Here is a 26075-nt window from a genome sequence, read left to right as displayed (position 1 = left end):
GGTTAAACTATGAAAATTAGTTGCTTGATCACCAGGACCAATTTACTAGCATAAATATTATCACTAATATAACCTAATTCATATTCAGAGTTGCAAACTGCTCTTTACTATATCTGTGTATGGTCTATCGATGTGTACTAGAAAATCTGGTTATATGTGTTCCCCTACTGAATCCATAACTATGTGTGACCTAGAGAAAGCTGAGTTTTTTAAGCCTCACTAGGAAAACAAGACTCCTTGGGGGGAAACCACTTAGAAGCATTAACTTACTGGGAGGACTTACGACATTATCTTTATGTCTTCATGTATTATATGCCACAAAATGGTTTCATTTTAAAGACAAGAGAGAGGAGGCCAACTGTTAAACTAATATAGCAGACGAGTAGCAACAGTTTCAGGTAGATACTACTCCAGAAGATGTTTTGAGGTTAGAGAAATCTTTTTTCTCCATTCCTTTTTCATTACAACTTGTAACAGGGATACAAGAAAGAACATAGCAATACATAAATATAATATACCTGCAATACATAAAATTAATTCGAACCTCAACTTAACCGCCAGTCACTTCAAGAATTAAAACAGTGAGAAAGGTTTTCTTACATTTCACAAATCAACCTAGGTGAGTGCAATTCTTTATCTTTCTGACAAGGCTCAAAGGCTGTTTCCCACCTAACATACCTAAAAACATACATTTTCGAAATTATTCATAATATAGCCAAGAAAACCAATTAAATTCAAAAATGCAAAATAACGCATCTTTATTAATAAAATAAAGGACATCATCAATGTGCCCCTCCTATTAGCCCATTTAGTCAACTAAGATCTATTCTTAGGAAAGATCTGTTTCAGTTTCTAACACTTTCTCACATGGAAAGTAAAACTCAACATGATGGTATTGTGTGTATCAAGTGTTCAGAGTAATATCTCAGCCAAAGGAAAAAAAAATTAAATCAAACACCTGGACTTGGCAGAATGAGAGACACAGGTCAGGAGGATACAAAGCCAGGTCCCACTGCTTAGAGCTTGGAAGGCAGCCTTTGCACACCACTTTTAATCATAGCTACAGAATATCTGTGACAAAGATCCTTCATTGACATACGGCTATTACGGTTCCTAAGTAAACCTTTATGCTACTTTAGATAATATAATGGTAGCTCTAGTTTTCTTAATGAATTCAAATTAGTGAGAATTTGCCATGCCAACATTTGAGAAGAAAATTAATCAATTCAGCAAGGCTAGGATATGTCAAGAGGGCTGATTCATTTTACATATTGTTCTCATCAAAAAGACAGAGGACCTTGTCACAATGTCATACCTGGAAGGGCAAGTTTTATGGGAACTGTACTTTTTTTTTTTAATGACACAAACTGAGCCACAGCCTATGACATATTTCTGGACTAGTAGACATTATAACTGAATCTGAGCCCTCTCGCCCAGACAATGCTCAATGGCCAATTCCAGAACTCCACAGTCTTTTTGTTCTCTTTCAACAAACTATGTCCAAATGCTTGCAACCTGTGTGCATCAAATACTATACCAGGCTTTTGTCTGCTAAGGCTCTGTGTATACGAGCATCTGCATGTTAAGTCACCTGCACCTTTAGTCCAGGAACAGTGGCTGTCAGACACAGAATCAATTTCCCCAGGATCTGTTTAGCTACGTGATTTGGGGAAAACTCTTAAAAGTCATCCTGTGACATCAAGATATGATGATGAATATACATGCATTTTCAATTCCAAAAACACTTTGCCTTGAAGTAGTAGGAATCGTATAAAATTCATAACTCTATTTGACACCTGTCGACATAAATAAAATCTTTGATGTTATTTAAATGTTGTCATGGATATTAATTTACAGAGTGGGACTAGAACATGAATGGGTGACATTAAAATGTGAGAAAACTTTATTTTGATATGTAGAAACAGGACACGACTACTGAATGAGGCAAGTTTGTGATGTATTATTGATTTCTTTGTTAAAACCCTCATATGTAATTTTTTTTTGTAGTGCTAGAGATCAAACCCAGGGCCTCATGCATAGATTCTGATACTAAGCAGCATTTCCACTTAATCATATGTTATTTTCTCTTCATATTTTTTAGAAAAAGTTTTTAAATTATAATTAAGACAGATAACCACTACTGGAGGTATGGCTCAGGTGGTAGAGTGCCTGCCTATCAAGTACCATTATACAAAAAAAAAATTTTTAAGACAATCACAGCACAAAAACCCAACCAAATAATCAAAGCAAGTTATTACTAATGACAAGACATTATTAGGTTTCAATAAAAGCCAGCTAATTGATTATCTAACTAGGTATAACTTATCTGAGGAAATGTACATTTAATCAGTTAAGAATAAGCTAATAAACTAGAAATGTATTTTAGCTTTATTTCTCACATTGGCAATACAAAGTCACTTTGGTTTCAGTAACTTTCAACTTAGTATATGAGGAAAAGGCAGAGAGGAGAACAAATAGGGCACACATTATGGTCAAGCAGAAAAATAGCCAGGAGGAACCTTACATATCAACATGGACAAACAACATGTCTAACAAATTATAAAACAAAACCAACTTTTAAAACATCTACTTTGGAAAATAAAAATATTTAAAGATCAAATGCCTATTCATCCCAAAGAAGCTTCCAGATCCCTGTTTCTATTTTCAAAATCCCAAGAGAGCCATTAGCAGTTAACTTCCTTACCATAAATATACAGATTGTCAAAACAATGCTTTGCTACATGTCAACTGCAAGATCAAATAAGCCATGAGGCTAAGACATTGGATGGTGGATTATGAAGATGAGGATGGGATGTGTGTGTGTGTGCTAGAAAAATACATCTACGCATAAAAATCCCTTCCCAAATTGATCCACTTCCAATTCCTCTTCTCTAACCTGGAAGTCTCCAGATCACTATTAACATGATCATTGGAGGTGTGAGCTGTAGATATGGAGACATTTCTTCCTCATTCTTCTGCCCAAGCTCCAGAGGTACCACACTGAGGTGGCCACAGACACTCTGTGGGTTGCAATAGCAGGTTCAAGGGTACTTGTGAGTCTGAAAAGGCATCTATCTATCTGCTCACTTCTCCAGGTGCTAGAGAGTAGACTCCATTCTATTTCTCTGAGCACCTAGGGGAGTGAGCAGAGGCTTTCCAGGCTCACTTGCAATTTACACCAGTGTTGGGAGGATTGCAAGGGTATAAAGTTGAGGATGCCCATCTTTCCTTCAGGCTCTCTTGGGCCTGCTGCTGTCTGTGAGGTTGGCTGGAATCAGAAAGTATCCGGAGGCACTTGGGTAATAAGCAAACACATTCTGAGGGTATTTTTGAGGATAACAAGAGAACACATTACATCTTGTCCTGCTAATGCCTCCTCATTAACTCCCCTAACACCTAATAGAATCACACAATTTAGATAGAAAAACTACAGACCACGTGTGTTTATAAGAACATTTTTCATTAATAGTAAATACTACCAGGAAATGGTGCTGTGGCTCAAGTGGTAGAGTGCTCGCCTTGAGCTAAAGAGCTGAGGGACAGCACCCAGGCCCAGAGTTCAAGCCCCATGACCAACTACAACAACAAAAAAAAGTAAATACTACCAAAGGACAAAAAAATTTGTACCACACAGTGGATATGTACATTTTAAAACAAAACTGTTCCATAACTGTTAAATGTGTCCAATATAATAAAATATCATAGTAATTAAATACATGGAATGAGTGAATTTAACAACTCTTGTAATCACTCTCTCCTTTATATTTGCATGTCAATTCTACTTCCCTTGTAAAAATTTATCCTTAGCATGATTTATATGCTTGGAAGTTTAAAAACTACCTAACTTTCATGAAAACTGAAATATCAATGGTGTAACATGATATTTCAATACAGGTATTGTATAATATTTAACCAGGTTAAATATATCTATATTATCACTCAGTTTCTGATAAAATTTTCAAAATTCTCTCTTGTAGCTTCATAAAACCATCCCCCTGTACAACAACATGCCAGAACTTACAACTTCTATTTTTTTTTGGCAGGCGGGGGAGTCCGGTCGTGGGGCCTGAACTCTGGGCCTGGGCGCTGTCCCTCAGCTCTTCAGCTCAAGGCTAGCGCTCTACCACTTAAGCCACAGTGCCACTTCCGGCTTTTTTCTTATGTGGTGCTGAGGAATCAAACCCAGGGCCTCGGGCATGCAAGGCAAGAGCTCTACCACTGAGCCACCTTCCTGCTCCAGAACTTACAACTTCTAATAGCACCTTAATATCTACTGACTAACCTTCCCCCATCCCTCTCTATGCTCTGCTTTCCTGCAACCACCTGAAGGTGCAGTAACCACCACACTATTCTCAACTTGAACAAAATCAATGTTTTTAGACTCTACAAGGAATAAGATCATGGGCTAATTGTCTATGTCTAGGTTATCTAAAAATAATCTCCAGTTCCATTCATATTGTTGTAAATAACAGGATTTTGTTATATTTTATGGACAAATAAGCATTTCATTAAGAATATGTGACACATTTTCTTTACCCATTCATTAGCTGGTGATAAAGGTTGTTCCCACTGCTTGCATTGTGAACAATGGATTGCGAACATGGGTATGCAGATGTATCTCTGACATACTGCTTTCCTTTCTGTTTAATTTATGTACTGCTTTCTTTAATGACAGTACTAATTTACATTCCCACCAACAGTGCCAAGAATTCTGTTCTCCACACACATCCTCATCAGCTCTTGTTATCTTGAGTATTTTTTGTTGTTGTTGCTGTTTGTTTGTTTAGGTAGCACTCAAGTTTGAACTCAAGGTCTACTTACTTAAGGGCCTCTCACTTGAGCTATGCTTCCGATCCTTTATGCTTTTATTTGTCAAATAAGGTATTGCACTTCTACCCAGAGCAGCCTTGGCCCTCTATCCTCTTTCACAGAAACTTTTTAGTTTGCTTTATTATTTTTGCATCAATAGTCATCAAGAATATTGGTTGATTTTTTAAATTTGTTTATTCTTATTTTGTGTGTTCTTGAACTCAGGGCCTTCCACCCTCACTTGGCTTTTTGCTCATGGTTGCACTATACCATTTAAGCTATACCTCCAATTCCAGCTTTTTTCTTGTTAACTAGAAATGAAAGTCTCCTGGATTTTTCTCTTGGATTTTTCCTACTGTTTCCTGTGCTTTTAGAGTCTTTTTAGAGTCAAAAAAAGGGGGCCCATTCCACTGATTTGAAGCATTTCACTTATATTTTCTTCTAGTACTTTCATTGTTTTATGTCTTTACTACATTTCAAATTGTTTTTCAACAAGTAAGAGATAGGTAGGGGTCTAATTTCATTTTTCTGTTTGTAGCTATCCATTTTTCCCACCACTATTTGCTGAAAAGATTGTCATTTCTCCAATATGTGAAGAAAAATCAGTTTATGATAAATGCATGGATTTATTTCTAGGCTCTATTCTATTCCACTAGTCTGTGTGTCGGCTTTATGCCAATAGAATGCTGGGATTTGCTTTGTTTTGTTTTGTTTTTCCTTCTTTCCTTCCCTTCCTCCCTCTCTTCTCCTTCCTTCCTTCCTTCCTGCCCTCCCTCTTGCAGTGTTGGGGTTGGACCCAGAGCTTCAAGGACAGATGCTGCATTATAGTATGTTTTAAAGTCAGATATGTTCTTTTTGCTCAAGATGGCTTTGGTTACAAGGGAGGGGTGTTTGAGGGCAGTAATTCTATATGACTTTTAAGATTTTTTCCCCTAGTTTTAGTTTAGAATATCATTGATATTTTGCTAAGGACTGTACTAAATCTACCAACTTTGCTATAATAATATATCATCCAAATCTCTTAAGGTTTGAGTGGTATATTTTAGTAGCATTGATTCTTCCAATCCATGAACCTAGATGTTTTTCCTTTTTAATCTTCAATTTCTTCCTTTACTGGTTTCTAATTTATGTTTTAGAGATATTTCACCTTTTTGGTTAAATTGATTCCTTGGTAATTTTCTTTTTTAGCTACTATAAATGAGACTGCTTCCTTCATTTCTAATTTAGATAATTCACTACTGTTGCATAGAAACACTACTTTTAATGTGGTGATTTTATATACTACAAGCTTTCTGAGATCATTTATTAGTTATAATAGCTTTTATGGTAGATTCTTTAAGGTTTTCTATATATAAAATAATGTCAACAGCAAACAATGAAATTTTAACTTCTTTTCCAACTTGAATCACTTTATTTATTCTCTTGCCTGACTTCTCTGGCTAGGACTTCCAGTACTAGTTTTAGTGTAGATCTTAGAAAAAAAAATTCAGTTTTCTCCTAGCCAGTAAATGTTGGTTGTTGTTATAAATGGACTCTCTCTATATCTATATCTATATCTCATTTGTTCAAGGCTTTTGTCATGAAGTAATGTTGAAAAGGTGATAAATAAATTTTCTGATAACATAGTTTTTTAAATTCATTCCATTGATATCCGTGTATCATGCTCACTGATTTTCACACATTGAACCATCTCTGGGATGAATCCACTTTATAATTGTGAGTAAAATTTTAAATGTGCTTGTTAGATTTGATTGGTTAGTATGTACTCTATTATTTTTGCATAAATAGTCATCAAGAATATTGGTTGATTATTTAAAAATTGTTTATTCTTATTTTGCGTGTGCTTGAACTCAGGGCCTTCCATTCTCACTTGGCTTTTTGCTCATGGTTGCACTCTACCATTTGAGCTATACCTCCAATTCCAGCTTTTTTCTTGTTAACTGGCAATAAAAGTCTCCTGGATTTTTCTCTTGGGCTGGTTTCAAACTTTGATCCACAGATCTCAGTCACTTGAGTATCTAGAATTATAAGATTGAGCCACCAGCACCCAGGACCAGTCCTGTTTTTTTGCATAAGAATATATATATATATATATATATACACACACACACACATATATATATATCTACAAAAGGCAAGAATTAGATTTAAAGAAAAATATTTGTGTTCCAATACTCAAAACCACTTACTAGGTACTTAGGCTTAGGCAAAGAATTTGTTTGTGCGGGACACTGGTGGCTCATGCCGGTAATTCTAGCCACTCAGGAGGCTGAGATTTAAGGATTACAGTGCAAAGTCAGCCCAAGTAGGAAAGTCTATATGACTTTTATCTCCAAGTAAACATCAGAAAACAAGAAGTGGGCTGGGCGCCAGTGGCTCACGCCTGTAATCCTAGCTACTCAGGAGGCTGATATCTGAGGATCACAGTACAAAGACAGCCCAGGCAGGAAAGTCTGTGAGACTCTTGTCTCCAATAAACCACTAGAAAACCGGAAGTGGTGCTGTGGCTCATGTGGTAGAGCGCTTGCCTTGAGCTGAAGAGCTGAGGGACAGCGCCTAGGTCCAGAGTTCAAGCCCCACAACCGACACACACACACACAAAAAAAGAAGTGGCACTGTGATTCAAGTGGTAGAACACTAGCCTTGAACAAAAAAGCTCAGAGACAGTACCCAGGCTCTAATTTCAAGCTCCATGACCAACAAAAAAAGAATTTACAGATGGAATGTAGAGAACTTTTCTGCCCTGACTGGCTGCCAGATTTTAGCCTTCTTAGTAATTAGGGTAATAGGTGTTTGTTCCAAGAACCTAGCTTCTGAGTGAAAGTTTTTTTTAATCACTCTATCATATTTCTCTTTGATAAAATATGGAAACAAACTGTCTCCCTTTCCATTACTATAAAGCTCTAAATGCTAAAAATCACTTCTGAACTAAATTGTTATACATGGCAGTAATATATTATTAGCCTGCCATCCTAATGTTGACAAAATAAGCAGGATACATAGAAAGTAAGGTATTGATTGGAAAGCAGATAAGAAAGGTAGTTGTATTTCCCTAATGACGAAGTATATCTACTCAAGAATGGTGTTTTGTTTCGTTTTGTTTTGTTTGACTAGAATGACCATTTAAGAGCAACAATTCTATTTATTTTTATTTTAATAGATTTTCAGTGTTGACCATTAACAGAGATGAATGCAAAGTATTCTATTCTGAGGATGTCATCAATGTTCCAAAAGATTTCTAAGAGTTATCTAGCAGTAATATTATTCAAAATCATTTTGACTGATTCAGATGATAAATTCATTAAATCCTCCTTCAATTTTGTTATAAATCAAGATGGAAAAAAAACAACAAACACAAAAGCAGTATAATAAGATTAAAAATCTAGGGAAAGTCTGCTTTCTTTTGTAAACTGTGCTAAGTTCTGCTGCAAAAGGGCAGGTTAGAGACAAGAACTAACTTGTTAGTACCACAAGTAGATTTCTTTTAGAAAAGAGTAAAAGTTCATTCAGTCAAAACCATCTGTGTCCACACACCCCTTAGAAAGCCTCCAAAATCTCCCAGTCTCCCTGATTGAGTTCAGGACACAAGACTCCAAAATACAGTTTTTTGGCATCTGACCCAATAGCAGAAACCAGAATAGCTCTCCCCCTCCCTCCTCACCACCCCACACACTGATCTTCCTATGAAACCAGTCATAAATCCAAGCAAAGTTGCTCTGATCTTCTCCTGTCTTCCTCCCCTTAAAAACCCAGTTTATTACAATTCCATCCCACCCTCTGTCCTCTAACCATACTACCTCATGACTATCCATAAACATACAGAGTCATCCCCTGTTTCTCTGGGTCTTCATTTATGAAAACACTTCTACTAAGCAAATTTGAATGCTTCATCTGTCCTTTGTTATACAGGCCCAGCATGAGCACAGATGAGTGAGGGAAAACATTGCTATTCTCTTCTATATACTCCACTTTGGGAGCTGCAGACCCCTGCTTGAAATCTACCGGGCTCATCCCTCTGCCCTTCAAAACCACAAATTTCCTAGAGCCCTATGAAATCATCCTGAACTATTTTAGTTCCACTCCATCACCCTTGCCTGTCTTGCTTGCACTGAATTCCACCTTTAACTTCTCTAGTCTGCAAAGTGCCTCAGTATATAAAGCCAACAATCATGCATGCCTAGAACTGTTTCTCAGCTATGTCAATTGATCGTGTGATTTTGGGCAAGTTTTTAAACTCCTCTTTGCTTCAGTTTTCTCATCTGGAATATGAGGACACCTCTAACTATTTCTGTAGTGAGCAAGAGGATTTAAATAGACAATTTATAGAGAGGTCTTTACATAATATTCAATAAAGGCTAATAAGTCTGTGTTATCTTTATATAACTAAGCTCCTATAGGTTAGAGGTTGAGTTCCATTCAATGTTTTGTGCTCCATAAAATAGTCTTTTCCCAAAGAGATTCCCAATAAATTCTTCTGAAAAAGAAGAAAAGAGAAAGGAATCATTACAGTAATTCACTAAAGCTAAGACTTTAGCTTGAACCCATAATAGGCCTTTAGTTTTCCTTGCTTTTCTAATTTCAGGAGCTATGCTTGGAATGTTAAACACCCTCCAGAAGAGCAAACATATTAACTTTTCAGAGAAAAATCTAACCTGACTTACCACATATTAATAAATCTTTTACAGAGGAAAGTATCAGTTTCCAGTCAGAAAAAGATGTCAACAAAGGACAGAGCCATGAACCAACACCTGCATCTGACTATATATTCCACCCAGCAACTGCCACTATTAAGTGCCTTTCCCTACTGTGTTTGGTAAAATGTCCCAGAAACTAAGACCTCTCCTTCTAATAATGGGTTAGTAAGAGCAAGTAACTTGGCTTCTCAAAAATACCTGCTGAAGCCAGGCGCTGGTCATTCACACCTGTAATCCTCAGGAAGCTGAGTCCAGACAGGAAAGGCTGAGACTTTTTATTGTCAACAAACTACTCAGAAAAAGCTGGAAGTGGTGTTGTATCTCAAGTGTAGAGTGCTAGCCTTGATAAAGAAGCTCAGAAACAGCACCCAGGCCCTGAGTTCAAGCCCCAGGACCCCCCCTCCCACCCCCACCCACACCAAATACTTGCTGAAACCAGTGAAATCACACAATGGGGGAGGGGCACGATTGTATATTTCCAAATATTTCCAGACTTCATATTTTTATTTTGTATTTCCTTTCCAAACATTTCCTTCTTTTGCTAAGATCTGGGCTCAGATTTGGCCTTGCTCTTACTAGTATGCAACCTTAAGCATATTTCTTGAACGGGTCTTCCAGTTTCTGCATTGGTTTTTTTTTAAAAAAAAGATAGCGTCTTCCTCTTGAGGCTATTAAAAGGATTATACCCAGTAATGAAACCAGCTCAGATTAAAAGGAGTTGATGTATATATGCATATGGGCCTGTATATATATTCATACATTTGTAATTTAGATCTAACTTATCACATATCACGATATGTAAACATCTCGTCTAAAATATGGTATAAGCAGGGGAGGTTTGCAATGGTGTGACTCTTTCAAACAATTAACTCATAGTTTAACAAAATGAATACCAGGAAGCTTTAAATGTGTTGTTGGGAAATGAGGAGGTAAAGGGGGAAAGGTCAACGAAGACAGGAAGGTTGGGCAAATGCAGTCATAATATTCAATGTATATATGTGAAAGTGGAACCAGGTAATTTGAGGGGATGGATGGGGTTGGGAGAATGATGGAAGGGGTAGGGGTAACATTGATCTAGATGCATTGCACTAGATTGAAAACACTCTGTACAACTACTTGAAGATAACTTTAAAAAAAAAAAAAGAGAAAAAGGGAAATGGAAAAGAAAGGGAGTTACTGATGGTAAAGGCACTGATGGTTAAGCCGCCTCGGGATCTCAGAGACTAGAACTTAAGGACATAAGGTCTCCTGCTTCTCTTCTCACATGTGGTCCTTAAATGTTTCTTTCAGTGATTTGACTCCATTTTTATTTCTCTGCAACTAGCTTCTCTACCTGGTACCTGACGTGTAATAGCAGCCCAAAATTCTTGAGTGACTCACCTGTTACATTCCAGTTCAGCCTTTCTGAAGAAGGAATCTGATTTCAGGGTTCATCGAACACCCTGTTCTTACCCCAACGGAGACATTAGTTACAGAGGGTTGTCCCCTCTGCTTTCTGGATTTGGTGTCCCAAGATGTGCATAGCACAGGATTCCAAGTGCCACCCAGGCAGCACCTCCACAGTGAACATATTCTTCTCCCTGGCCTCACCTTATCTTCCCATACCCACACCTACCAAAATAACCTGAGCTCTGGGAACACTTTCCTTATTGATATCAATAAGTAAGACAAGCAGAGGCATAGAACTCCATCCTAGTTTCCTCAAAGTCCAAACAAAATGCTGGCATAGAAACCACGATAAATCCTATCTGATAACAAAACAAAGGTGTGGAATCTCAGATATCATCTGCCCAAGAATATCTCCCAAGTAGAATCTCAAACAGCTGCAAGACACACCCTTCACACAGTGCCTGAGAAAAAGGAAGGGAAGAAGGCAGGAAAACAGAAGCATGTGCTTAACTGGTTAATAATATCAAGCCACAGCATCAAGAATTATGAGTAGCTCATGCCTGTAATCTTAGCTACTCAGGAGGCTGAAGCAGAGGCTTGAGGCTGAGGCAAGAAATTAGAGACTATCCCTGGCAGAAAAGTCCATTAAGCTCCTTCTCCAATCAACCAGCAAAAAACTTGGCTCAAGTGGGAGAGAACCATGCAAGCCAGGGAGATATAAGGCCCTGTACTGGAAAAAAAAATCCAATTAACAAATAACTACCAACCAAGATAAAGCCAAGTCCCACTACTGACTTCCAAAAATACAAGTAGGTAATACACCAGAGTCAAAGGCAAAGACATAGCTTTACAAACCTTTCTTGAAAGAAATGTTTCCTTGATTTTTTATCCAGTAATTTTTAACAATAAGTTCAGAAAAGAGGCAAAAACTTCAGATACATCTTATCCCTTTGATCTAAAAGAGTAATTTATCAGAGGACTGAAGCAAAGCTTGTCACAGTGTGTGTGTGTGTGTGTGTGTGTGTGTGTGTGTGTGCGCGTGTGCGTGCGTGCGTGTGTGTGTGTGTGTGTGTGTGTACACACCAGTACTGGGGTTTGAATGAAGGGCTTTGTATTGTAACATGGTTTTCTTATTCACAGCTTGAGCTCTATCACCTGAACCATGTTTCCAGTCCTGTGTTTTGCTGGTTAATTAGAAACAGAGTCTCACAGATACTGTTTTTTTTCCCTAGGCTGTCTTTGAACCCTGATCCTCCAGATCTCAATCTCCTGAATAGCTAGGATTATAAGCATAAGCCACCAGTGTCTGGCCGCATAATTCATTTTTTTCAATTTTGTTGATAAGGTTTTCATTTGACCTTGACAATGTTTAAAATAATTTTAATGCTGTACATTTCTAATGACAAACATTTATTTTATAACTTGGGAATATACTTTTCACAAACCTTTGAAACTTCTGTGAGACTTCTGAAGTGGTAAAGACCATACATTAAATATTTCCTAAAATGATTTTATGTCTCCTTTTCATATTTGGTCCTTTCAATTTTGTGACAGGTAAATCAGAAAGAATGGAAGAGAATTTTAGGTAGAAGAGAATGCTTTAAAGTTCATTTGTTTTATGTGTTTTATTCACTTTGACAATGCCTCAAGACAAGGTGCTATTAAAATAGCACCTCAAAGCCAGGTGCCATTGGCTCATGCCTGTAATCTTAGCTACTCCCTGCTTAAAACCAGCCCAATCAGGAAAGTCTGTGAGACTTATCTCCAATTAACCACCAGAAAACCAGAAGTGTTGCAGTGGCTCAAGTGGTAGAGCGCTAACCTTGAGCTGAAGAGCTCAGGGACAGTGCCCAGGCCCAGAGTTCAAGCCCCAACTGAAAAAAAAGCAGCTCACAGCTTCCCAATGCAGGACTTGATTAAGCAGGCAACAAGCAGCTCATGGGAGTAGGCCCTGTATTTTCTCTCAGAACAGCCATTCTCACAGTCAGCGGGACAAGAACATGGGAATACAGATGTGGATCATACCCCAATAAATTATCTACTCCTGATATATTTTCTTGAAAAAGAAGAGACATACCATAATATGTCTCAACTACAGTTAACCCTCTTAGCTTTCTACAAACCATCTCCACTCTAGAAATGTAGCCACTCACACAACAACTCTCACTCAGGATGTTCTGTTCTAATTCCATTGTGAGAATGAATGCCAAAGTCTTCCTTTCAGCTGACCCAGAGGAGGTAAACACAAACTTCACAACACTCATCATAGGTCTGTCAGGTATGATGAATATTATGCTGCTATTTTTTTCCAGTCTCCTTATCGTCATCATTCCCAGAAATCTGCCAATGCCCAGTGATTCTCTGCCAGATACCCTCCAAATTACAGAGAGTAAATCCCTTGCCTCTTCAGGTCTTGATTTCTTGCCTGACACACAAAGTAACTGACTACTACTTCATTTGATGCAAGGACTCTGAATCTTTGTGCATCTCCTTCTTCAAAATAAAGCCTGCTCTGAGTGGAGGCACTGTTAATAGTATTCTTACTTTAATACAGGCTTATCATGCACAGGTAAAAATGTGCCTCCCATCCTCTTCCTTGAGGACTTGGGTTATACATATTGCAACACAGGAGAAATTCCAAACCTTTGCATCTTGCATGTCTGGTGTGTTTTTGTGCTGTTACTTTTCTGTAATTGCATGCTTCTTAGTGTCCTCGGTTCTGAGCCTTCTGAGACTATCTCTGCTAGAAACAATTTATGAGCTTAATGCATTCCTATGGAATTATCTATAGAGCTTTTAAAAATTACAACATGGAAAAAATTCAAATGAAAATAAATCTCTCTCCCACTCCCAATCCCCACTGTCTCCAAATCTTCCCCAAAGGCCATGACTGGTTTCTAATGTATTCTGCCTGCAAGGATATCTGTATGTATACACCTCCACCCCTGGTTTTCTGTCTTTTTATATAGTGAGAATATATTCTATACCCCCAGGACTGATGCTTTTGTTGTTCCCACCTACCCTAAACGTCCTGGAAATCATTCTATATCAGTACATACCGATTTAGTACATTCATTTTTTAGTTTTTCTTCTTTATATTACAGACTCTAACTGACCCAAGTTCAAACCCCAGCTCTGTAGTCCTAGAAAAGTCCCATTCTTTTCTTCTACACTAAACTCTGAGAGTCATCGTACCTTCTAAAAGAAAGGAGCAAGACACTTTCTCTAGAGTTCCTAGTACAGAGTCCAGCACATGGGATGCTCAGTGAACCTTGGTCTCCCCTGGCAGGCTTCTCATGGGGCCTGGCCTTTCCTGGCAAGTATCCTGGGACTGTGGAATTTATGGAGACAAGTTCAAATCCTGCTCTCACACAGAGCATCCAATACAAAACCAGTTTGCTATTCCAAACTGTTTAGGCAATTTCAAGTCTCTGTGATGACAATACAACAAATTTCTATGGATAACATACCATCGTTAATACAGCAATTTTCTGGACCACCTTAGAGGCCAGGGAGTTACTTGTGTGGATTTTGTGTGTGCCTTGTTCAACAACTTCTCTTCTCCTCTCTAAGCCTATAGCCTTTGTCCTTTGCTTTATTTTCTGTTTCTATTGTCTACTTGACATGAAAATGCACTCAGGTACAACTAGAAACTAATTACTTCAAATAGAGAAAACCACCTCCCACAGAAGATGGAATGTTTAATTATGTGAACTGTAGAACTGTCACCTAACGGCCTCACTATTCCATATGCACAGCAAGAAGTCTGCTGTTCCCAACACATAGTCAGAAAATCCCCAGGGAGCTGAAGAACAATGAGCCTGGGGAGTAGGGGTGGGGAGGGAAGTCATGCCAAGAAGGGCAGAGGTAATACACCAAGGGGGAGGGGAGCAGTATTTGGTGATTATGAGTTTCAGTGCTACCAGATAAAAATGGTCTAGAGACCTGTTGTACAACACAGTGACTATGTTTAACACTACTGAATTTACACTTGTGAAAATAGCAGAGAGAATGAACTATTTTTACTATGTATTTTATTATTGCAATTAAAAGAAAATAACTTGGACTAAAGGCTAGTCTGAGAGTAGGAACTCAGTAAGAACGACAACTCCTAGCTGAGCTTCCTTTGCTTAAGACCTCCAGGCAGACAGGGCAAACGACCCCCCAAATGGTGTGCTTTGACCTAACTACTTCATTCACACCCTATTTATATTCAATCATCTAGAAAAAAGTAAAAACACTCAATTTCCTTCCCATGTGCCATCTACTACTTAAATGGCCTCTCCCCAGCCCCTACCCTCAACAGCCTATCACTGCTTAATAAACAACCATATAATTCTTAGTACACAAAAAGTCTATGATAGCCAGGTGCCAGTGGCTCACACCTGTAATCCTAGCTACTCAGGAGGCTGAGATCTGAGGATCCCGGTTCAAAGCCAGCCCGGGCAAGAAAGTCCATGAAATTCTTCTCTCCAATAAACTACTTGAAAACCAGAAGTGGCACTGTAACTCAAGAGGTAGAGTGCTATCCTTGAGCTGCAGAGCTGAGGGACAGTGCTCAGGCCCAGAGTTCAAGCCCCATGACCGACCAAAAAATAAAAGTCTATGATATTATAGTGTTGTAAAAATAAATCAAATGCTGACAGGTGGATTTGTAGACAAGCTCATGTGGTTTATAAAAGTAAATCCTCTTACTTTAGAAGGAGACTAAAGTATAACATACCATACAATGTCCAACAGGGTGCTCAACTGGTTTCAGACACTATTGCCATGACAACAAATCACAAAACAGCAGTGAGATTCCCCACCTGACAGAGGAAGAAACTGAGTTTCGAGCTGGTTAAGGGCCTTTACAATAGTGCACATTAAATATGCAAACTTCTGATGCTGCTTCCCATATTTAGCAGGTTCACAGTGCCTTGGTCTGACACAGCCTCTACTGATACAATTACCTTTTCTCTGCTTTCACAAAAGACCTGATCACACAGCTCAGCTGGGCTGCTTCTCATTCTCACACAAAGTGCCACCAGAGGAAGTGCCCAAGAAATGATTCTTTCTTTCTTGATCTGTCTTATTACTGGCAGCCCAAACTACCTTGCATCAAGTGAAATGGTACTGCACAGTGTCAACATACTTCTATGTCTGCCTGCTTTCGCTGTACCCATCTTAGGTCACCACAGATTCTGGCTAGTTCCCCTCAAGTGAGTCATTTACTATTGGGTCCCTATGCAGCACATCAGCCCTGGCTGATGACTACTCCAACATGCTTGAGAGTGATGGTACTGGGCCAAATGGAGTGATGTTCACAGGAACTCTGAGGCAGCCCACTATGGGGCTGGAGGCAGGTAGAGGGATCTCCTGGCCATGTGGTATATCAGCCTTCCATCCCCAGGAAAGCTAATCAGGACATCTAAACTGGCAGTCCTCAACCAAGTCTGTCCCACAGACATGTTCAATTGTGTAAGTATTTAGGTTTTATACCTTTAGAAGTTTAGGGGGGGTTCAGTATTGGGGGTTTGAATTTATAGTCTCATGCTTGCTAGGCAGGTGCTCTACCACTTAAGCCACATGGCCATGTTTAAACCCATACTGGGTTTTATACTTCTGGAAACACTAGAAGTCTTGGGTGTATTTTCCTTGGCTTAGCCCAGGCCATACAGTCTGCTTGCACACTGAGGGGCTTTCATTGCTCAGAGACCATTTTCATGTTTCTCAGGCATGTTCATTGCCCTTCTGTACCGCAAGAATGGGAAAATCAAAACCACATCCTGTTTCATTTGAAGCCCTAAGAAAATGTTGTAAGCATTTACCTCTGTGCCCATCAAGTTATCTTTAAGAACTTAAAATGTCACATCAGGTAATCAAAGCACTATTTTTCCATGTCAGCTAGTTTTACCCATCATTTTTCTTATAGTTGGTCATGTATTAGAGCTAATTAACTGCCTGCTTCTAGTAGAGACCCTTCTGACAAGAACTCACCTGTGAGAGTTGCTATGACCTGATCAAAGAAAGGACTGTACACACAGACAATTTTCCAGCCTGCCACCCCTCCTCTGGCTTTCCCAGGAGCCTCACAGAAGAACTGTGATCTGCAGGAATGCTCTGGCTGCCTGCCCTAGCATTGAACTCCTCTGGGCGGAGGCAGCAGGCTGCTGGGTGCAGGTTCCTGATTCTGGAATGTACATCCTCATAAAGGTGCCAAGGCTTAACTTGGCAGGTTCTTTTCACAATGGCTGTTCAGCTACCTGCCATTTACGATTCCTGATTGCAAAATGAATAGAAGACATTTTAAACTTAGAGAGAGCTAGAGTACAAGTTAAAGGAAGCAGTCATCTAATCAGATCAAAGTGCTTTAACTTCAGGAAAAGAAAAAGAATGAAATAAAAAGGCTTGTACTATAATGATACAAGGTAACCCAAAGTAACAATTTTTTTCTATTACAACTTGTTCTTATTATATGTAAATGCTAAATGGATACTAATTCCAAAAACTAGTTGTAAAATGTCATTTAAGAAAGGATAGCAGAATTCAGCCTATAAAAATTAATAACTGGGCTGGGAAGGTGGCTCAGTGGTAGAGCGCTTGCCTTGCATGCTCGAGGCCCTGGGTTCGATTCCTCAGCACCACATAAGAAAAAAGAAAAAAGGCAGAAGTGGCGCTGTGGCTCAAGTGGTAGAGTGCTAGCCTTGAGCTGAAGAGCTGAGGGACAGCACCCAGGCCCAGAGTTCAGGCCCCACGACTGGATTAAAACAAAAAAAAAGATGATTTCTTTGTTGCTTTGTATGTCCCTCCTCCATGGTATAACCCCTGCTTTCACTGTATTTGATGTTGGTATAATTTGTGGAGGGGAAGGGCAAAAACAAATCGTTTAAATAGGGATACAGGTGGACCCATTGCAACAATGAGATGTACAAGTCGTTATGTCAAAAAACGAACTTTACAACTTTGACTGGGGGAGAGGAGATGGGAAGGGATGGGAAGGGGAAACAAAGGAGGAGGCAACAATGCTTGATAAGAAATGTACTCATTATCTTGCCCATGTAACTGCAGCCCCTCTATACAGTATTTTCACAATAAAAAATCAATACAATAAAAAATAGTCTTAGTTTTAAACACAGTAGTGTTTGATCCTCCTAGAGAATGAAAATGATGGCTATTCAGCACTATTTAAAACACACACAATGAATAGTCATGAATACTTAGTGATATACTCTAAAGGTATTTACTTGTCATACTTGTATAGTTTCAAAAATTTGAATAGCTTTAGAACCCAAGAATTAAAAGATGGCTGAGCAAATTATGTCACATCTATACACATATCTATACAAACATTATATTATATAAACATTAATATAGTACTGTGGAAGACTTAAAGATATACAGCATATCTGTGATATATTAAATAAGAAAAACAGGGTATTAATATTATACCCCTTTTTTTCTCCCAAAAGATATATGAACAACTAAAAGGCTGTAACAATATAATTTATTATTATCAATACAGAATTAAATTATTTTTAAGAAGGAAGATTCTAAGTTTTTTTAAAATTTCATAAAAATGTGCAAGTTATTTTGTAATGGTAAAAGCATAATTTGTCATATTTCTAAAAGAAGGTCCTCAGGGAAGACACATCCAGCATGAGGTAGCTACTTGGATTCTGTACCCTGAAGGAGGAGGAATGCATGTGAATAAGGTCAAGCCACACACCTTTCTGTGGGGAACTTTTCTTATGCTCCAATGTGGAGCAGAGGTTGGCCTCAGTGCAGGTCTGGTCAGAAGTGACAGCTCAATACTGTCTCAGGGTGTTCTCTGAAAACTATATGACTAGAGCCATAATAAGTCACAGAAAAACAAAAACAAACAATGGTTAAAAACAAACAAAAAGCCTTGTCCTTAAATCTGGCTTCAAGCATTTAGGCTTCCAAGAAGAGGTCTCTTTCCTGCCTCTCAAGAAATAAACAGGGAAAAAATATTCTGAAGGCAAGTATTTGCAGGTATTTTCATAAAAGTGCATGAGAAAGATAGACACTGGTGGCTCATGCCTATAATTTTAGCTACTCATGAGGCTGAGATCTGAGGATTGAGGTGTGAAGCGAGACCCACCAGGAAAGTCCCTGAGACTTTTATCTCCAATAAACTAACAAAGCCAGAAACAGAGCTGTGGTGCAAGTGGCAGATCAGCAGCCTTGAGCCAAAGAATCTCAGGGATAGTGCCCAGCCCTGAGTTCAAGCCCCAGGACATGAAGGGGGGGGGGGAGAACAACCTATGCAGGTTTGCACAAAGAGGATGCATGATTTCTTATGCCACAAATGGAATGAAGTACCAAGTGAACACTTGGTATTTTCAGTGGGTCTCAGGCTAATTTCATGAGGCAAGCAGGGTGTTCAGAAACACTGGAAAATTTGGTTACTAATTGTACTACAGTTTAGTTGATCCAAATGGGACTTAAGATTGCTTATATAAAAAGAAATACTAAGTATACTATTCTAAATATACTATACTAAGGCTAGACATTGGAAGACTAGAATTTTTGGTCTAAAACACATATTTATTTCATAGTTGTAGGAAAGTTCTCTGGGTGGCCTTAGTTCTTCCTTTCTGACCTGTAATTGTCAAGAATAACTGTAGAATGTAGGAGATTCCATATCATGAAGCAGAGAGGAAGTGCCTAAAGCACTAGATGGGAGTTCTGCCTGAGTTCTGTCTGCCTCCATCGTTGGCTTTACTGAGCCTTGGGGAACTAGCTTCTTTAGTCCTTGTTACCTTACTGTAAATCCAAAATCCTTTTCATATAACTTGCTGTGCTTGAGTGTATTGAGTCCTTATACTCAGACAAGGTGTTCATCAGTGTAATACACTTACTCCTCAGTAATCCTGACCAAATTATCTTTACAATTTACTTTCTTAGAAGGTAACAACACTGAAATAGCAAGGTAATCTTTGTAAATTTAAGTCTCTCATTTTTGCCATAGCAGAACCATCAGAAGGAATTGTGTCTTCCCAGCCTTGTGAGATGAGAGAACCTACAGTCAGATTAAATAGATTCTAGAAATAATACAACAGGTAACATTCTCACACCTATGAATGGTGGAACAGATTTATACATTTGCTTCTCAGGTTTCGCATGAGGATTAAACAAAGCAATGAGTTCCATGTCAACTTCCTTCCTTCCTTTCTTCCTTTTTAAAATTTTTTGGTCAGTCATGGGGCTTGAACTCAGGGCCGAGGCACTGTCCCTTAGCCCCTTTTTGCTCTAGTGCTTTACCACTTTGAGCCACATTGCCACTTTTGTTTTTCTGTTAGTTAATTGGAGATTAGAGCCTCAAGTAGGGCTGGGAATGTGGCTTAGTGGTAGAGTGCTTGCCTGGCATACATGAGACCTTGGGTTTGATTCCTTAGTACCACATAAAAAATAAATAAAATTAATTAAGAAAGAAAGAAAATGTGTTTGTTTTTTTTAAAGAAAGAGTCTCAACTACTTTCTTCTCCAAGCTGGCTTTGGAACTGTGATCCTCAGATCTCACACTCTTGAATAGTTTGGGATTACAGGTGTGAGCCACTGGCACCTAGCTTTCAATTTTCATTCAGTAATTTCATTTTCAGTTATTCACTATTGCCATTAAAAATTCCATTCATTTCACACACCATGACACAAAGACCTAGGAACCCTGGGCTCGTGCTTCTACACAGAGAGTACCCACATCTGTTCAGCCACTGAGGCCATGTCTTTCTCACCAGCAGACTGTGAAAGTATACCGTGGCCTACCTCACAGGGTTGCTGTAAGATGTTATATATGAAAGGGCTCTGGGGGAGGTAGACAAGGGTGACCTATATGTAAGCCATGATTTTACTATAAATTTGACAGCATTGGTTCCTCAAAAGACTCCACATAGAACTCCCCTATGACCCAGCAATCCCACTTTTGGACATTTACCCAAACAATCACAAATAAGACCATACTAAAGCTACCAGCACAACTATGTTTATCACAGCATTATTTACCATAGCTAAGATATGAAACCAACCAGATGCCCTTCAGTAGATGAAAGATCAAGAAAATGTAATATATGTAATGGAATTCTATGTTTCCATCAGACAGAATGACACTGCTGCATTTGTTAGGAAATGGAGAGACTTGGAAAAAATTATATCAAGTTAAGTAAGCCAGGCCCAAAGAAACATAGGTCCCGTGGTTTCCCTTGTTTGCAATAACTAGTATACATCCAGGACAAGAAGAAAAGGTCAAAAGCTATGTACATATGATCATATAAGATGATGCTGAGCGAAATAAATCCCAAGATAGGGACACAAGTGGTTTTATCTTTCTTGCTATTGATTTTAATGTATTTATAATGTACTATGTGATTTTTTTGGTTCTTTTGTATGTTCTTCCCCCATGGCATAACTCCTGTTTTCCCTGTATTTGATGTTGGTGCCCTGCATCTTGTATATACATTTTTCTATTTGGGAAGGGGAAGGGAAATAAGAAAATGATGAAACAAGGATACAGGTTGGCCCATTGTAACAATGAGATGTACAAGACACTATGTAGGAAATAACTTGGGCGGGGGGAGTTGGGGAAGTGAGGAGAGAAGGGATGGTAGGGGGAAAACAAAGGAGGAGGTAACAATGCTCAATAGGAAATGTACTCATTACCTTACTCATGTAACTGTAACCCTCTGTACAGTATTTTTATAATAAACATATATAAAAAATTGAAAGAATCACTTTATAATAAAATTCTGTGAGCTTTGAGTATGCATATGCAAAATCTGACTGCAAAGGTGGCTTTATTAAAGGAATAAACATTAGAAACAAAAAATAAATGGGTAACCCAAAATAGCCACTAACAGTAGAATTAAAAAATAAACACTAGGTACTTAAAGCAAGAAAAATGAATGCACTTTAGTACTCATTACATATAAACTTAAATTTTAAAAAAGAATCAAAGCACCAAAGAGTACATAGTATGATATTTTCATATAACATTCAAAACAGGTAAAATATGAATGGATATAGTAATGCCTGTAATATCAGTTCTTCTAGAGGTAGAGATCAGGAGAATCTCTGCCAGACAAACAAAAAGTTAGTGAGGTGATATCTCAACCAATAAGCTGCACATGATAGTATGCATCTCTAATCCCAGCTGCATTGAACTTCCTAAAATAGGAGGACTGTGGTCCAGGCTGGCTAGAAATAAACTATAAGACCTTATCCCCAAAATACAGTATTGGGGAGAAAAGGGCTATGGGCATAGTTCACATTTGCTTAGCAAGCATGAGGCCCTGAGTTGAAACCCTAATATCTCCAAAAACAGAAAGAAAAACAAGCAAAAAGGAACAGGCAAAATTAACTTTCTCAAGGAAAGATGAAAGACAGTAAAATTATACTGCAAAAATATTAATACATGACAGGGGTGATGATATATTGAGAATATGATCAGGAAAGTGGTCATGAGGGACTTTTAGAGTTTCTGATTGAATTAAACTTGTTATGTCTGCATATATATGTACATATACTCACACACAGATATGTAATGTCTATGTGTATATTTTCTATATGGTATTTCATAGTAAAAAGAAGATTCACAATTACATAAAACGCAACTGAATTCTATAGAAATTAAGTTAGGTCAAGAGTGATGCTCTTTTTTTATACTTCTGCTAGAGATTATGTCAATTCAATCTCAGAGTCACCAAACTAAGAAATTACTCATTTGAGAATTGATTTAAAATAAAACCCCTTCAAAAACAAAGTGTAATCATTAAGCAGGTCAGAAGGATTCAAGTGACTACTTATCTACTCATTGATAACTACTAGCTGCTTATATATTTCAAGGTCAAATTTTAAGTGTTAGTATTAAAAGACAATAGGACCATAAGTCAACATCGAGCATATCACACAACACAGGACTAGAAGAAGATTACACCAATGACTCAGGGCACTGTGACTTACCAACTGGTTGGGTTTGTGCTATTCTTTTAGGATAGGTCTTGCTTCGACTTCTCGTCACATTCAGATCAGGCCGGGGAAGTTGGACAGAAAGATCTCGGCTCATTTGCAAAGCTGTCCTGCCACTTGAAAATTCAACATTTTGATTAGCAAATGAAAAACCCACAAAGCCACAAAATTTAAGAATGGTTAAGTTACCATAGGCTTGCACTCATAATACTAGCTACTCAGGAGGCTGAGATCTGAGGATCATAGTTGGAAGCTAGTCCAGGCAAGGAAATCCATGAAACACTTATCTCCAATTAAACACACACACACACACACACACACACACACACACACACACACACGTGCGTGTGAAGCTGTGACTCAAGTGGTAGAGGCCAGCAAAAAAAGCTCAAGAGCAGTAGCTAGGCCATGAGTTCAACCCTAGGACACACACACTGAGACAGACAGACAGACAGACAGATATAGGCAGACTGACCGACTCAAATGTATGAGTTTATAACTTCCTGAGCTATGAGGAATTGGGGCCTAGTTGGACGACAGAGGTCATTGAGAGCATGCCTTTGAAAGACACATCTGGTCCTTGGCTTCTTTCTCTTTCAGCTTGCTTGTTTCTAGGAGGCTAGCAGTCCCTCCCATTACTTACTACTACCACTGTGTTGTACCTTACACCTCAGGCCCAAAGCAATAGAGCCAAGTTAAAACCTCTGAAACCATGAGCTAAAATAAATCTTTCTTCAAGTTCATTTCTCTCAGGTATTTTGTCACAGTAAAAAAAAAAGGCTGACTAAAACAGCTGGGCTAGCCTAAGTAATATTCCCAAAGAATTATGTGATTTCATTTCCTGAATGTCAGTAAATGTTCATTTTACTAAGTCAATTCCACAACTGCTGGATTTAAGCTAGCAAATGATAAGGGAAATACCTCTCAGGCACAGGGGGAAAATGCTTTTTTTTTTTTTTATGGTTGTGAGGCCTGAACTCTGGACATGGGCACTGTCCCTCAGTTCTTCAGCTCAAGGCTAGCACTCTACCACTTGAGCCACAGCATCACTTCCAGCTTTTTCTGCTTATGTGGTACTAAAGAATTGAATCTAGGGCCTCATGCATGCAAGGCAGGCCTTCCACCACTGAACCGCTTTCCCAGCCTCAGAAAATGCATTTAATATGTCTAATTTGATTCACTATAACCACAGGTCTTCTTACGGCTCCAAGTTCTATTGATCCTACATATATAGGACATTGGTAAACTTCTCCCCCAATAAGACTAAATAAAATGTATAGTGTTCATCTCTCACAAGCTTCTGTAAATGTTTTCCTGCCTCACTACTTGCTTTTATTAGAAAGAAAGATGCCTGTAACACTTATATAAAAAAAAGTCTCTTCATTGGAGGGGCACCATTTGGTATATGGGTACCTGGGATCACCAGTTGGTATGAGCTACCATGAGAAGTAAGAGGCCAAGTTCCACCCTAATAGTTCAGGTTCACAAGAACTAGAGGTAAAAGGAACAAGTTCTATCACTTGAAACAGCTACTTTTTTTTCTCAAAGGTATATAGGGTAACATAAATTTCTGTAAAACTAAAATAAATCCAAAGAATAAATAAAATTCCATTTTTACAATGGTTTGAAATATGAAGATAAAGAATACTCACACCAGAATTGCTCTGTTATCAGAAAGACTTGGGCACTGAGTGCCTTATGAACAGAGGAAAAACATATTTGCCATGTAAATATCAATATTCAAACCACTGAGATATTTTTATGTGATTGTACTTTATTTTTCTAATTTTCCTCATGGTTTTTCTCTTTCAGGAACAGACAAGAAGTGAGAAAAATCACACCACAAAATTACTAATACCTAAATTCAGAAACACAAACTAATCTGCCATAGGCTTTATAGGACCTAGCACTAGAACAAACTTTCTGAAATTCCATTCCTCCATATATGTGTCATCCTCTAGTGTGATACTAGCCTTGTCGTATTGTTTCCCTGTAGCAGGAAGTAATGGGCAAGTGTCTTTGTAGAGACTAGCAGTACAAGGTGGTGGCTAGCATGTCTGGTGCCTCTCACCTAGGACAGGATAGAGTTCTATTTCCATGATTGCCACATCCCTCATATGCTAACACACATACCCCTTCCATGTTCAGTGACAACATTAACAGCCCCCAGCCACAAAGTGAGGGAGTAGGAAAGATGGAGAGAAGTGCTTAGGTTCAAATCTCAGATTTAATTCAATTATTTTATTTGTGAAGTAGAAGCTCCCATTTCCCATTTATAATTGGGGATATGATGCATCCTCTGAGAGATCACTGAGTAGACCATGTGACAGTGCCTGCAACAAAGGGGATCTCCTGAAGACCTAGGCCCTTCCATGTTTCATAAAATGTGAGTTTCCAGGTTACTGAAGTCCTGCAGGGTGTAGATCTGAGCTCTAGGTTGGGAGGAATCAGACCTTGTTCTTACTTCTAGAGTGTAAAGTCCATACAACTCATTCACTCATCAAAACCTTACCTTTCCAGGTACAGGCAAGGATGATTTTTTAAAGAGGCTCCCAGGAGGAGATATTAGTTCATAACAAAATATTTCATCCACCAGAATGAATCACCTCCCTATTCAGATTACTGATCTCTGACAGGAACAAGAGTATTAGAATGTCGGATTTCAGCTCAGACTTTCTCTCAAAAACTTAATTTTGAAATTTGTTTGTCCTTTATCATTAAAAATGTCTGTTTTTTCTCTTCTTAAGTATATTTGCTAGTTTCCTCAAAGATATAAGGATTTCTTCCACATTTTTTTTTTTTGGTCGGTGGTGGGGCCTGAACTCTAGGCCTAGGCACTGTCCTTGGGCTCTTCAGCTCAAGAGTAGTGCCCTACTACTTGAGCCACAGCACCACTTCCGGCTTTTTCTGCTTATGTGGTGCTGAGGAATCAAACCCAGGGCCTCATGCATGCAAGGCAAGCACTCTACTCCTGAGCCACCTTCCAAGCCGTCTCTTCCACATTGATGTAAAGAAAGACTAGAAATCTTGTTCAAGTTGCCAAATGCACCCACTGGCATATCCACAAAACCACCATGTACCACTAGCAACACATGAACACTGTACACACACACACACACACACACACACACACACACACCCCTCCACATGGCATATCCACAAAACCACCATGTACCACTAGCAACACATGAACACTGTACACACACACACACACACACA

The 26075-nt window shown here is 38.6% G+C and overlaps 1 protein-coding gene across 2 annotated transcripts in view; it reads right to left on the bottom strand.

Annotated features, from left to right (window-relative positions):
- Positions 1-26075, bottom strand: part of Epb41l4a (erythrocyte membrane protein band 4.1 like 4A) — a 227802-nt gene that overhangs the window by 44482 nt on the left and 157245 nt on the right. For both annotated transcript variants that reach the window (XM_013020442.1, XM_013020443.1), the window contains exon 12: positions 22851-22972. In XM_013020442.1, the coding sequence (XP_012875896.1) occupies positions 22851-22972 (122 nt within the window). The remainder of the gene's footprint in view (positions 1-22850; positions 22973-26075) is intronic.

The sequence above is a fragment of the Dipodomys ordii genome, unplaced genomic scaffold, assembly GCF_000151885.1.
Source record: "Dipodomys ordii isolate 6190 unplaced genomic scaffold, Dord_2.0 Scaffold50, whole genome shotgun sequence".
In the NCBI taxonomy this organism is placed as follows: Eukaryota; Metazoa; Chordata; class Mammalia; order Rodentia; family Heteromyidae; genus Dipodomys; species Dipodomys ordii.
This window is presented reverse-complemented; position numbering and strand designations above follow the sequence as displayed.